The following is a 15,287-nucleotide window of genomic DNA, read 5'->3' on the forward strand; positions in this document are numbered from 1 at the left end:
CTGGCGCTTTGGACTCGCTCAGACCCAGATCCACCAAACTTTTCGTGTGCCGGACTCACTCGAACTCACACTCACTAAAATTTTCGTCATCCGAACTCACTCGGACTCGAACTGACCAAAATATTACTCACCCGGACTCGCTTAGATCACAGCGCAATCTGAGTCTGAGTGAGTGAGAGTTAGTGGACTTATGAGTGAGTTCAGTGACCTTTGGTCGCAGTGTTTTCGGCGTCACCGTGAGTGGGTACTGTATAGTTCATACAGAAATACCAGGATAGATGAATAAACTTTATTGGGCTCCTTGTAACCAGAAACCCGGCGGAAATTCGCGAGTGACCATAGCTCCTCGTATTCTAGCGTGCTGCTTGCCTATTTTGTTTTACGAACCTCATTGGTGGGACACGCAGCTGAGTTGAAGGCAGACGCAAGCTTATTGTGGGCGTGCACTTGACACTTTCGGCGTTTCCGTTGAAGAAAATGTAGGTCAAGGTAGTGCTTTCGAGCACAAGCAAGTGGCATGCTTTGCCACTTTCAAAGCAGTATTAAGCTGCCAATGCCTACATCAAGTTCCGGGGAACTACCCACAAAGCATAACCTAATAACTACGCGATGCACGTTGAAATGGTGAGTTTTCACTATATGCTGGGCGCAACTTGAATTAGGTGCCAACAAACAATTTGTAGAAAGAAAAGTATTCCTCATTCCCTGTGCTTCCTACCTCGGGAGTATACCTCAAGGTAGTTTTTCGACCGTTTGGTAAATCCTATATATGTAAAAAATCTGGTTGAATTGGTTGCTGGTACTGTATCAGTAAAGTGGTTTGCTGATTAGTGTGTTATTTTCAAGGAAATCCCGTCTACAAATGACCATATTAATTACAAAGCAGTATGGGTGCGATTGGAGATTTGTGTAAGCGTTGGTGAATGGCTTAATTTCAGACAAAACAGCGCTACTTTATGTAACTTGGGAAAAAGCTAGTCTGTACATTTGTATATTCAATGATCAAAAATTTGGCTGATTAAGTCGGCAAGTTTAAATATTTAGGCGTTACACTAATAAATCAGTTCACATGGTAAGAACACATAGGCCATGTTTGTGCAGCCTGTCTCGGGAAATGGTGACTTTTAAAAGAAAATTGAGGGAAGGGTCCAGTAGCTTAAAACTTCCAGCTTAGAATGCCTGCATAAGGTCTGAACTAGAGTACGCATAAGTTGTGTGTCCGCATTATCAAAAACATATTTCGCAACTAGCAAATGCCCAGCGTAAAGTAGTGAGATTCATTTTTATTAAAATACAAATGTCCGGATTCCCCTAAATATTTATTGAAGCTAGCTAACATACCAACGCTGGCAGCCCGGAGAAAAGTTAACCAGCTTTCATTCCTTTAGGTAAAATGAAGCTATCCCAGCATCTGTGGAGCGTCTAAGTACAAGAACTATGCTGTCCAAACAGAAAAATTCTAATACTCTCTCACCCCAAAAGCATTTCAATGCAGTTTCTTTCCTCGTACGGGCACAGATTGGAATTCATTGCCAAATAGCATATCCACATTAGATTACTCTGTTAGTAATATTCAATGCCATGTTATGAAAGTCTAGCACTCTTCTTTGCAGCTGCTTCTACTTTCATTGTTCCTACATGTTTTGATGGTCCTGTGATTCAATTATTGTCAGTCTACTTTTGGCATTCGTTTCGTTTCTTGTCTTCACCCATTGCGTTGTTTGTATATTTAATTTTGCATTGTACATGAAGTCCATCTTTCTTGAGCCAAAATGTTGGCGTTCAATATTTCAAATGAAGAAACAAATAAATAAATGGAGCAATGTTCCTCTTTTGCGTCTGCTGCACTGCCATTACGACCAAAGGGTACTGCAGCTAGAACGTTTTTTTTATATTTTTATTTCACAAATGTATCAGCGTACGTACCTCCCAGGTTTACTTCCGTGGCACGCTCAGTATGCATTGTTTACATTGTGAACTTGCGTGAAAAAAGTTTGCTTGATTTTATAATACAAACAGTGCAAATGTCCTGGCAAGAAAAAAATGAAGCCATCTCCCACTAAGGGGAACCATGTGTAGATTCAAAGCAGCGGGCGCTAACGCTTACACTTGCGGTGGCGTTGCCGCAGACGCTCATTGCGGCGTTGTGTAGGAGAGAAACCTGGGGAGGGGAGGCGCAAAGTGCGTAGTGATGGGCCGGTGTGTCCTAGTGGACCATGCCAATACCTGCTAATGGGTGATCACTGATTGGACGCAGAGACCCGCAGCTTCCTTTTCGTTTACACTTACGCTGCGAATATTCTTTGCTAAAGAACGCACAAAAGAAACCTATCATCGGCACTACATTGGAGATAAAGATCAATGCCTATATATACGAGGTAGCCAGTGAATCGTTGCGGACTGCAATCAGTCGTTTTTTTTCTTCAATCAACAAACTCGCTAGCAGACACTGCCTGCGTCGCGGCGTTGCGAGGTGAAAGAGGGAGCGGAGACGCATGTGCAATGGAGATGTTAACACCACTGGTAGAGATTTTTTTTTATAATGGTCGAATGTTTTTCATAATATATGTACAGATAACAAACACTATTCGGGCCTACAGTCAAAGGCTAGTTGAAGGAAGGTCCGAAAGGAGAATACCTATAGGGATATCCAAGCACAGCAGGACAAAGAAAAAAAAAGAATAAAGGAGATGTGGCGATATTACCAATATAAAAAAACAAGATTGTTTGATCAAATCAATAGGAACTAATCAAACCAACCAACAAGCTACATACATTGGAGTACTTAAGAAGTAGTATACGGGCTACATACAGATGCAATCAAAAGATACGGTGCCATTCATGATCAAGAGAATATGCAGTACAAAAAATAGCTATAGGTGACTTCCAAAATACATACTCTATGACAATAAGAACAGAAATAGGACCACGTTACCTATTAACTATTACCTATAACTGTTACCTAATAGCGGTAGAACTCGCGTGATATGGCTATGTAGCATTCGCTGCACTGCCAGGAAAAGTTGTCCGTGAGTGTAGCGGATCACTCAGCAAGCATTGTATTTCTAAGCAAATTTCTCTTTTTCGTGGGCATTGGCACAACTGGTATAGCTTGGCCCCCATGAATGAATCACTGAAAGCTTCAGCAAATAGTGAATTCTTTCCCGTAGTTCAGTTAAGACCACATGTACATGTACAACATATGAGTGACAGCGCTTCTCTGAAAACTGACCGACTGTTTGCATTATAACGTTCAAACTTTTGGCTTTCCACACGATTGAATAAAAATTGTTTGGATGTCCAGGGGTGGTAGTCGGTTGCTAGTGGTCCTTAAACCAGTGGTGCAGATCTTTAGAAAGCACGGAAAAACGATGAACCAAAAAAGCCTCGTGCCTTCTCTTATGAAAGCAGTAAAATATTGCGCTGTTCGTCTCAAGCGCATAATGGAAAGAAGACCCCTAGAATTCTTAACTACAATTATGTCACCAATCTTCGAAGGAACTTGTGTTTTTTTTTTTCAATTTATATCTTGATAACATTCATTTTTGGTGGCTCTTTTGTCAAAGAGTTCGGTGGTATTCATGCGCGTCAGCAGGGAGTCACTAAAAGATCACTCCATGCACCCCTCCCCCTTCAAGCCTCACCAACACTTGCCACACTAATGCTCTGCCCCTCCTCTCACCGTAATGTAAAACAAATTTGCAACCCTGAAAGACGACGTCCTGACGACTTTCGTTGCGATGTTGCGTAATTTTTTTTATCCAGCCATTCTTCGAACTGGATGTGTTTTCGTGTGTGTTGAGTGTGAGCGCATCTTCACAAGGATATAAACAACGCTTGAATTCATTCATTTTTTCTCCAATTTTATTTCGTTCTGCACTTCGTAAAGCTTGCTGAGATGTTGCTGCCTGTCCTACAGATGCAGCCGTTTTTCAGCTGCGCTTTATTTCTGTGGAGATCAAACTACTCCTTCACTAAATTTTCGAGGCACTCCTGAAAAACAGAAAAAAAAGTGATTTGGTGAGACAGATCTTTCCGATAACAGTCACTGATAGTATTATGGCATCCACCCGAGATAGTATGGCGCGTTTTTAAGGAGGGGTTTAGTGGGATGTCTGCTTGCTCCTTTCAAGTATGCCTCCGCTCATTATCAGCCTGCTATTTTCTATGCAAATTTCAGTGAATATACTTTCCACTCTATGCCAAACAACTTATTACGTGCACGGATGTGTGCGTTGCAAAACTCTTACGGTTTTCGCTAAAACTTGTTTACATTTTTCCGCCAGGCCTGCGCGCTATATACGTAGCCTTAGACAAAAACTTTTTGAGTCGCATGAGACATGAAATTATGGGAGACAAGAGGCAGGAACTCATCATAATCATCAACATTATCATCATCAGCAGTAGCCACAAGATAAGCATTGACGCCACGAGCCACAACATCATCAATAGATAGTTATAGTTTGCCGGGTTTGTCCTACCGTAGCGCATGTGTTTTCGTGCATTTACTCTACTTTTTCGGTAAATAGGGCACTGCTGTTGATAACATTGTTGTTGTATACGTTGTCATACATTGAGCTTTCACTTTGCCATATATTGTCGTTTTCTTAAGTGTCCTTTTAACTTATTAACCCTCTGATAGGAGGTGCCACCACGCCGGCTTGGGCACGTGAACTACGTATGCGCTATCCCGTATATCTATAAGGCCCCGTCGACCTTAAACGTTCCCGGCACAGTGGCTCTATCCGTAACCCATGGTATCAGGCTAACGGTAAAGTATAACTCTCTAATGACGCTTGCAATGAAAAAGCAGTGGCTGGCAAAAAAAAAAGACCTACTTCTTAAGCACTGATGTTGCTTTTTTATGGTTCACGCCTTCGATTCATCTTTGCGGAATTCATGAAGGTTCCTAATGATATTCGTTTTGCTTTTGTGGTTCCCACAGTGACGTAATTGGGACAAGTTTTTTTATATTTGTCTGAATATGAGACCAGCGCCGTGTTAAAACCAAAACAAAGTGTATGAAACATTCTTGAACGTTTGGAATAGATTACGCTTGAAAAGTAGTAACGGTCCGTAAATGTTGAGCAATGCAGCCCTACTTCCAAGTAGTGAATTTGACGATGCTTGTTTTTTTTGTGCACACTGTTTACGCAAAACTATCAAGGACAGTCGTTTTTTTTTTCTTCTCAGTATAAAAATTTTACGTTTTCTCTGGTTTTACTTTAGTGCCAAATATCTGTTTGTTTCGTTCTTAGGCTCTTGTGGCGCAATGTACATAAAAATCTTCAATGCGAAATATCTATGTGGCTTCTGGTGCCCATGCTTGATCTCTTTTTTTTTTTTACTGCAATACACTGCTCCGTGCCACTGCTCGGTTAACTGGAGAGATATTAAAGCAGTAGAAATCCTACATAGCAACAGACAAAGTCCACTCCGTCAAGCTGATGATGCACATTCATCTCATCACATCGTTTTCAGAACTCGTGACGTGACTACACAGCCGTACTACTCACCAAGGCACTCTCAAACTTCTGCTGTTCCTCCTCTGTCATAGCACTGGACGCCTGCAATGCGATTGAGATAATGTACAGTCGGCACGTATTTCTTACAGTGAAACATCCAGTGTCACCGCACTGTATTCAACTCAAGCAATAGGTAGATTCTCTTTACTCAGCGAAAACATTCAAAACTCGCAATCTGCTCGTTTTCATTTGCCTCTGCGCACCCATTATAGTCTCGTTGAACGTCTTCACGCTGCATTGCAAGATAACCCGCAGAAGGGCACCCTCCCGCACGCAAACGCAAGCCACTTACTGGAGAGCTATGTGTGCACATTCCGACAGTCTAACCAGCTATCACATTGTAGCCCATACAAAATTATCTCCTCAGTGACACTTCTGGGGACAACCAGCGTTATCTCATCATGTAATAGGAAACTGTGGCTAATCCCCATTGAAACCACCGAAACCTTGCCACTGGAACGAGTTATGCCACAGCCTTGACCAGACCCAACTTCGACAATCAGGTAAAACGGCCGTTAGACGATAACCCGATTTGTGGTTTCCAGCGAAAAATAGAATTCTAGATTATATTACGCTTATACATTTAAGAAAAATTGAGTTTAGGCGAACATTTCAGTGCAAAAAAAAAACCATAAAAACACGCTCTAGACATCGCCCGCGATCGCCTTTTTGCCGCGCTATCTGTGACGTCATATGCAGAAAGGAGTGTAGCCGTCGTCTTCTAGCGATGTTTCAGCCGTTCTGTTTTAGTTTCAGCCGTTATAAATCTGAAGAAGCGAAAAAAAAATCGGCAGATCACACGTACCTTGGGAATCGACATTATGCGAAGCATGCGCAGGGAAGGTCACCACGTTGTAAGTTGTTTATTGAGTCACACGTTATGAAATGACGCTGAACATGTGTATAAATGTTGCACGTACACGCATATGTTGTAGAGCCGCAAATGTTTATATACTATTTGTTTGCACTTGCGCAACGATGCCAACAGGAACTTGGGTATTAGCAACAGTAGAAGCGATTAGGTGATATGAAGCGCTGGTTCTAGCTAGGGTGGTAGCCCTGGACGCAACTACATAAATCAACTTCAGTACATGGCACCCTCTTACAATTGACGTTAACTCGACGTGACGGCTCTATCAGAAGAGTACATATGTGAGCTTTATAAAATCAGAGACCCCACACTGTGACCACAACGGACGTTTTAAGAACATCAACGCCTATCTGAAAAGCAGTTCTGAGACCTGGCGTGGCTCTGTGGTAGAATGCTTGATTGCCACGCAGAATGATTGGGGTAGATTCCTGCTGAGACCGGGAGATTTATTCTTTTCATTCATCGGGCCAACGCTGCCGATGTGAGGTTTTCCTTAACGTCCACGCCTTAAAATTACCCACGTGTGTCGTCGTCGTTCTTGGGTAGATACTAAGTTACAATCACCTGTGGCACATACCAGCATACCATTGGTACACACTTGCCCGCAGGTATACGCCATCATCTGGCTACAAGGGATTGACGACGTACGCGATGGGATTTGGACATCATTCATGTGTAGACCAGTGCGTCCAATTCGTCATACGATCATTACCCTTCTGTAAGAATTTCGGTTCTCGGAGATCACGAGAGCAAGTGGTGGTCACGAACACACCGCTTGCTCTCATCAGCGGTTAGATAGACAGATAGATCGATAAATAGGTGCGCAAACAGACGCCAAAAGTGCTTACAGTACGCAAAGAAATTCTTCGAGTTTAATAAATAAGGTGCTACATTAAACGCGCCAAAGTTTCGCATGCTTATTTGTGAACTCTCAAGGATTGAGCCACATAACGTGGAGACATAACACATAACACAAACCTCATAAAACGAACATAACACATTCAATTCCCACGACTACACTCAAGGCATCCCCCACTCAGGAGGCCTTCTCGCTTTAAACACTTTTCTCTTATAAGGACGATTCTCTTTTTCATGTGTGTGCGTTGTATTGGTTGTGTGTGTAGGTTTGTGTGTGTGTGTGTGGGGGGGGGGTGTATGTGTCTTTGCGGCTTACGCGTGTCCGTACGAGCGTTCTTCAAACATACGCTGATTCTATTCACTTCCTGATGGTCACAACATTTACCATTAGACATGGGAAGAAATCTTTCATAATTCATGCCTTTCGCTGAAGGATTCATTCGCAAAGTTCTCATCACGCTTTTTCTTATTTTTATCTTAAAGTAGTGCTGTACGCTTTCATCTACATCCCGTTTCTTTTACTTCAATGTTTCTAATATTCATTACACTGTTGTTACTGCCTTCATAAGCGTTGGACACTGAAGTTCTTCCTCGCGCTTGTCCCTTTCGAAAGATGGTGACACACTTTGTGTGGAGCCCCAGCGACTGGCACGGCGTGAATGGTGTCTGACCTTGAGGAGACCTAAATACACCCCAGTAATTCCTTCTGAGTAAGCCCAAGAGTAATCCTGCACCTTCACAGGAATTAATGCCTTCTATATAGACCAGTGCTCTGCGTAGTGCAGTGCGGTGTGGTATCGTGTGCCTTTGCAAACATGCATTATTCTTCCAGATTGTGTATGGCGTCATCTTCAGCTTTGCTGCTTTTGCCCTAGCCATTAATGCTTAAGTCTCATCTCGATATCGGGGCAGCCAGGTGTTTATAAACGATTCTCCTGTAAGTTTGTTCATTTCTTTGTCTTGTTTGTCTTTTTGCGACCGTAGGGATGCCCTGCAGTGTCTGCACAGACTTGTATTATAAATAAAACGTCACAGTAATGATACTATGAGTGCTTATTTCAACCAGACGCAACTGGGACCAGAACGAACCAAATCACTGCGAAACTTGCAAATTGGTCCATTTTTTTCGACAAGCAGTTCGCGAAAGCTGTGCTGCTAAGATGCAAGGAACTTACCTCGTATTCGTTCGCCTTCTCTTTTACGCAGTCGACGATCTGAAAAAATTAAGTTGCTGAAGGTTAGCGACGCCGCTGGTCCCCATGCACTATCCAACCGTGCAAACCTTTAGCTAGCTAAAAATATACTTCGATATAGGTGCGTCCTAAAGTGAACAACAGCCACTTTTTATGGTGCCTATTTTTCTTAGCGCGAAGGAGACTTCACCCGTCACTGAGTCTGATGCCAGAGCGGTACAGTGGAAAATGCTGAGAAACATCTGTCATCTGGAATTTTTCTATCTGCAGTGAATATGAAGTTATACGCTCACGTAGTGCAAACAGAGAGTGCGTGGGCGGTTCGTTTTCAAGAGCGGGGGTTCACTGCACATGCGTGCACTTCACGCGCATGCGCCACTGCTCGACTTGCTCCGCTAGAGGTCCTGACGGCCGCGCCACTTTTCACCGTACTACTCTTTTTTGCGTCGTAAGCAGCACATGTTTCAGTGGGGCTGGATAGTAACACACATGCTTTAATTCTGAGGACCGGCACGCACGACAGCATCAGGCTACGTGACCACGTTCAGCAAAGTGACCGGCTTCACATTCCATAATCGAGCTTCAAGGCTGTTTCGCTGGCCTGTGGAACAAGATGGTTTTTAGTAATTTTAAGGATGCCCCGCCGTGGTGGTCTAGTGGCTAAGGTACTCGGCTGCTGACCCGCAGGGGGCGGGATTGAATACCGGCTGTGGTGGCTGCATTTCCGATGGAGGCGGGAATGTTGTAGGCCCGTGTGCTCAGATTTGGGTGCACGTTAGAGAACACCAGGTGGTCGAAATTTCCGGAGCCCTCCACTACGGCGTCTGTCATAATCATATGGTGGTTTTGGGACGTTAAACCCCACATATCAGTAATTTTAGGAATAATTAAAAAATAGATATCCTAGTCACAACGCGAAAAAAATGCTCGTACATGTCACAATATCTCACGGTCTTTTCATTCCTACTACTATGTATTCTCACGTTCTAGCCACTTGTAGGTCCCTTTAGAGATCTCCAAGTGAACGAAATTTTCGAAGCCCTCCCGTGCTGTCTGTCATAATCATACAGTGGGCCGGGCGCGGTAAAACTCCGGAAATTCATATAATATATGGAGCTGAAAAACATGTTTACTAATTCATATATGCCAACAAGGATAGCAAATTACGCAAAAAATAAAAGTCAATCTAGCCACGCAGAAAGTGTATGGTTAGCGTAGTTCCTGATTATTTTTCATTTTGCGTACGTGTATAGCACGTGAATACTTATTGAAAAATTTAGGACCATATGATCGCCCTCGACTGCTGGTCAATCCCCCAGTGTGAGTTGGCGTCAATCATACCAGACTCATCAATATTATCTTCTCTTATGGTTCAAGGCCAAATAAAATTAACATTAGAATAGTTTACCACAAGGACACGGAACCATTTATGATGGTTTGTAAAGATAATCATTTCAGATAATACCTCGCAACGTTACTACAAAGCTTTCTTTGGGTCGAAGCGTTCATTGTTTGTTACAATTCCCCAATTCAAAAATAAAAAGTGGTTATGTTGCCGACCCGATGACATGTCCTTTAATAAGCGATCACCCTTACTGTTTTGGGTGCCGAATAAGCGTAGAAAATTTCTCGCGGGACCTTCGAATCTTTGTATCTTTTTTATAGGTGGATGAGTTGAGAATCCCAGGCTAAGTGCCCAAAGAGCTTCGCGAAGCGCATTCGTCATAGTTGTTTAGCAGACTAACATTTAACGCTGATAGCTTTCGGTCGCGCCGTCCATTCGAACTTAGCTCATATAGAACCCCCGGGCTTAAATTTTGAAAAGGGTTCAAGAACACCAGATGGCCAAAATTATTCAGCAGTTACGTATACCTACGGCGTTTTCTGTAAACAAAATAGTGGTTCTAGTTCATAAAACGTCAAAAATTATTCTTATACTTCGGAACAACTGATCAAATTACTGCAATGATGATGTGAGAAGGATGCATGGGAAAGCCTTTCTGCTTTACCAGCATTACAGGTATGGTTTCATAAGCTTGCCATTTTGCAAGGCAATAGTTCCAATAACCTTGAACGCTTCAGTTAGGCTAACAAGGACGAAGTCCAACGATGTTCTTGTACTTACTTCTGTTAGTCTTTCATGAGGATCATTATCTTGGGCGACGCTGCCACGGCACTCCATTACTGCCGGAACGAACCCCAAAGCAAGCTGCAAATGAGTCGAAATAAGTTTTTTTTTTCATATCAACCACCGAATAGATAGATAGATAGATAGATAGATAGATAGATAAATAGATAGATAGATAGACAGATAGATAGATAGATAGATAGATAGATAGATAGATAGATAGATAGATAGATAGATAGATAGATAGATAGATAGATAGATAGATAGATAGATAGATAGATAGATAGATAGATAGATAGATAGATAGATAGATAGATAGATAGATAGATAGATAGATAGATCATATTCATCATCATCAGCTTGACTACATCCACTGCAGCACAACGTCCCCTCCAATGATCCGCCAGTCAACTTGGTCCTGCGTTTGCTGCTGCCACTTTGGACCCACAAACTTCCTATTCTCATCTTCCGACCTAATTTTCTGTCTCCCTCTAACCCGCTGGCCTTCTTTGGGCATCTATTCAGTTATCCTTAGTGACCAGTGGTTATACTGCCTACGCGCTACATGCCCAGTGCACATTCATTTCTTCTTGTTTTCAACTATGATATCCTTAATTCCTGTTTTTTCCCTGATCCACTCTGCTCTCTTCTTGTCTCTTGAAGGAGCCCTGCAACACTTTTTGAGCATGGTGATAGGACAATGCCGATCGGTAGTAGAGGCTCTCGACAACATGCGAGCCAAATATTATAGTTCAACACGCGGCCTGAAATTCACAATAAATTATCAAATTCAGCTAAAGATTGCTTCCTTTTCTCTCGCCAAGTGGCAGAAGACGCTTCAAAATCGATCACTCCTAGAAATCCCATCTATCAGACATTAGCTGGTTTGAACATGGCGCGCTCAGTTGTTACAGAGATCACCGCGGGAGGCCGTGAGTTGTCCATGCGTGCGCGTGCGATCACACTAAAAAATGCGCGCATACGAAGCAAAAAAAAATGCTCAAGGTCACGAGGCACACGTGTCGTATTTTCATTGCCCCTGCCATCCCTCCCTGCTTACCTTCCAGCGCTTTCGTCGCAACGGGAGAAGAGAGAATGCAATTGCAGCATGCGACAAATCTTGGTAACTCCACACGCACTGGATGAATCCTGAACATTTTTGCGTCTTTGAATTAGTCAGGCAATAAGCTGTTCCTGTGAATTCATTCCATGGTTGCTTGAAAAAGTGGTTCAGGGCCCTTTCAAGGCTACACCTATCATTTTCCTTTCCATCGCTTCCTGGGTCGTCCTCACTTCAAGCTGAACCCTTTTTCTAAGCCTCCAGGTTTCTGCTCCGTAGGTAAGTACCGGCAAGATGCAGCTGTTATATGGATTACTCTTTAGGTATTGTGGCAATCTACCAGTCATGATTTGAGAGTGCTTGTCCAATGTGCTCCCCCCCCCCATTCTTACTCTTCTAGTTACTTCAATCTCGTGGTTCGGCTCCATGGTTGTCACCTGTTCTAAGTAGACGTAGTCTTTTACAATTTCAAGAGCATTATTACCCATCTCGAAGCGCTGTTCTGTTCTCTTCCGAGGTTGTTGTACATTACTTTTGTTTTCTGCAGAATAATTTTAAAACCTACCTTCCTGCTCTTCTTGTCTAATTCAGTAATCATGAGTTGCGATTCGTTCCCCGAGTTACTCAGCAATGCACTGTCATCGGCGAAATGCAGGTTTCTATGGTATTCTCCATTAACTCTTATCTCTGAATCTTTCCATTCTAGGCTTCTGAAAACATTCTGTAAGCACACGGTAAATAGCATTGGGGAGATTGTATCACCTTGTCTTACGCCATTTTTTATTGGTATTCTGTCGCTTTCTTTATGAAGGCCTCTGGTGGCCGTTTATCCTATTTAGATTTCTCCCAGGACATTTGTATATGCTTTGTCAACGCCCTGATTTCACAGTGTCTGCATGACTGCTGATATTTATACTGAATCAAATGTCTTCTCGTAATCTATGAAGGCTGTGTATAGTGACTGGCTGTATTCTGAACATTTATCCATTTCCTGGTTGATGAATGTGGTTGATTGTCAAGAAGCCTGTTCGAAATCATGCTTCTTCCTTTGGCTGATTGAATTCTAATGTTGTCTTAATTCGGTTAGCAATTACCTTTGTGAATAGCCTGTATACGACTGAGAGCTAGCTGATCAGCCTGCAATTCTTCAAGTATTTGTGATCTACTTTCTTATATTTTAAGTAGATGTTAACATTCTTCCAAGATTCTGGTTCCCTCCCCGCCAGGTGACACATCGTAAACAAGGTCGCAAGTTTTTCTAACACAATCTGTCCTCTGTTTTTCAGCAGATCTGATGTAACCCGATCCTTACCAGCAGTTTTGGTTCTTTGCATTGCCTCCAAGGCTTTTCTGACTTCTTGTGTCAATACTGGTGGAATGTCGTTTGAGTTACTGCCAGTTCTTACATTATGGTCGTGGTTGTCCCGGCTACTGTACCAATCTCTGTAAAACCGCTCTGCTATTTTAACTATCCTATAGTTACTTTCCGTTACTTTCCCTTCACTGCAGTTCACCCCTTTCCCATATGCGCTGGAAAGTTCCTGGCTGTGCTACTCATGAGGCCATACAATGCTTGCGGCTAAGTCGTACATGTCACTGCAGTACCTAGCACACTAACCTCCTTGACGATTTCCGAGTTTATGTTGTCGGCTTCGGAGAGGCAGTTCTCTTGCGCTGTGCTTATCTTGCTGAGGATCTCCTGAGACTCCTTCTCGTCAAGATGGAGGCCTTCAACGAAGATCTTCAGGGCCTTGATGATGGCGTCCACGTCCTCTGCGTGATTGAGACTGATTCAAGAACGCGCAGTGGCAGAGATGGTGAGCCTATCTAGAGCCGTGCTTATAACAGTGAAAAGAATGTAGGTTCCACTCAAGAAACCGCAGTGTGAATGGCCTTCGCCTCTAGGAGATTCATGCTATAGTTGCTTTTCTCACGCTTTCGTGTGCGTGTTTATCCATGGTTTTCACGTAACTAGCTTCAAGAAAAGTTAGTTACTATTTAAGACCGTTTACTTGTGGCCTGCATCACTCGATTCAAACACACTGTAGTTAACCAGTAGCCGCATCACTGATTCAATGGCCACTGTGCCCGGCTGCTCACACGAAGATCGTGGGTTCAATCGCGGCAGTGGTAGTCACGCTCACTATATGGACGCGAAAATTTGATAGGCTGGTTTGTTTAAATTTAGGTGCAGTTTAAAGAACCAGAGGTGGTCGAAATTTACGGAGTCGTCCTTACCGACGTTTCGTATCACGCTGACGCGGCTTGGGCACGTCAAACAGCAGCCATACTTCGCAGAGGTAACAAGTAATGTGCAATCGCAGTTTTGCACCATCTTCCACTTGCATAACGCATGTGCAAGTGAGCAACGACGTACTCACCGTTAGCGTTCACCTTGATGGAGGTGAAGCAGAGAATCAGGAAGATGGCGAAAACTTGGCTCTTCATGTTGCCTTGAGGAAGAAAAGGACGCTGTGCTTACCAAGATAAGGGAACTCGTGGTATACTGGGCGATGTGCCGAGTATAGATCGAAGCAGTGACGGCCCGAGGCAATGTCTTCCAGCGCGGGAACGCAGGTGTGATCTGGTGTGCCCTTCTCACTGAATTTATACGGAACAGCAGGAAGGCATCTGATTTAGCTGACCCCATTTCAATGAGAAAAAAATAAAAAAAATAAAGAGCCTTACCACAGGCCTTTTTGAAATGTTTGCTCAGAACGCCATAAACTAGACACGTAACAGAAACAGTGGTCAAAGTTACACTTTTTTGTCTGTTTTTTTCTCGTAGCACCACTGTGATATCGCCGCGGTATCGCCTATGACGCAGGTGCACTTCTGTTGCACAAGGTATACGCATTGTTGCAAAATGATTTGTGCCATGTTCCGTGACAACGGCTGCTGGGCAGTGCTGAACCTGCGCAACCAGGGCTGAGGCTGAATCATGCGGTCTGCACTATTGCCGAGAGAGGACATGCAATAAAAAAAAAGTGTCGGAACATCTACCTGAAGAAGTTCGTGCAAGTGATGCGAAGACGTAGAGTTTTATCGAAGGAGGCGCCGTACACTAGAACGCTCTTGCTTTTTTTTTTTTTCGAGTGGCATGGACCTGGCCTTCTTTCATCGCTCTTCTAGCACTCGTAAGCATATTGGGTCAGCCGGATGACAACAATATATTACCAACACAAACAAATACATAATTCAATAGTTGCTCTTTGCCCCCTAGAGTGCTCTGGTGACATGTTTAAAAATTTTCGCATGTCAAACTTCAGAATATGGAGAACATTTACTTGCCTAATTACGAGTTCCGGTTTATTGGCTAAGATCAAACAGTGGCTCAAGGAGGAGATGTCTGCCTCCTTACAGCCTTGCCTCCTACGGCTCCAGTGCCAGGTGCCATCGTCGTCGGCAGCCTCGGCTCGTGGGATACGGTCAACGATCGTGTATGCCGCTGGCTGTGTTCTCGGAACTACCTGGCGGACAATGAAGAGACTTTGCATCAGTGACCCGATCGCCACCTTTACGAACATATACCGTAGCCTAGCTCATAGGTGTTTTGTAAATAGTGTGTTTTCATTTGATAAGTGATAACGCGTTTTTTATTTGTTTTACACCTATACAGTTTTATTCATCCTAACAATACTGACTGTTTTAC

General features: G+C 43.3%; 1 protein-coding gene across 1 annotated transcript; it reads right to left on the reverse strand.

The window, feature by feature from the left end:
* Positions 1-3,842: 3,842 nt before the first annotated feature.
* Positions 3,843-14,223, reverse strand: LOC119163738 (uncharacterized). The gene is made up of 6 exons (XM_075872790.1): positions 14,017-14,223; positions 13,254-13,408; positions 10,573-10,656; positions 8,430-8,468; positions 5,517-5,567; positions 3,843-3,993 (listed from the first exon to the last, which is right to left on the reverse strand). The coding sequence occupies exons 1-6, from the start codon at positions 14,081-14,083 to the stop codon at positions 3,964-3,966; spliced, it is 426 nt and encodes a 141-aa protein (XP_075728905.1). The 5' UTR covers positions 14,084-14,223; the 3' UTR covers positions 3,843-3,963.
* Between the last annotated feature and the right edge of the window lie 1,064 nt (positions 14,224-15,287).

Source organism: Rhipicephalus microplus, chromosome 9 (assembly GCF_043290135.1).
Source record: "Rhipicephalus microplus isolate Deutch F79 chromosome 9, USDA_Rmic, whole genome shotgun sequence".
In the NCBI taxonomy this organism is placed as follows: Eukaryota; Metazoa; Arthropoda; class Arachnida; order Ixodida; family Ixodidae; genus Rhipicephalus; species Rhipicephalus microplus.

What these genes read in the sequence shown, in the direction of transcription:
- LOC119163738 (XM_075872790.1), bottom strand. Translation starts at nt 14,083, where the DNA reads ATGAAGAGCCAAGTTTTCGCCATCTTCCTGATTCTCTGCTTCACCTCC. An exon ending in CATCAAGGTGAACGCTAACG is followed by an intron (nt 13,409 to 14,016) that starts GTGAGTACGTCG and finishes TCAATCACGCAG; the next exon opens with AGGACGTGGACGCCATCATC. An exon ending in AGAAGGCGAACGAATACGAG is followed by an intron (nt 5,568 to 8,429) that starts GTAAGTTCCTTG and finishes ATCGCATTGCAG; the next exon opens with GCGTCCAGTGCTATGACAGA.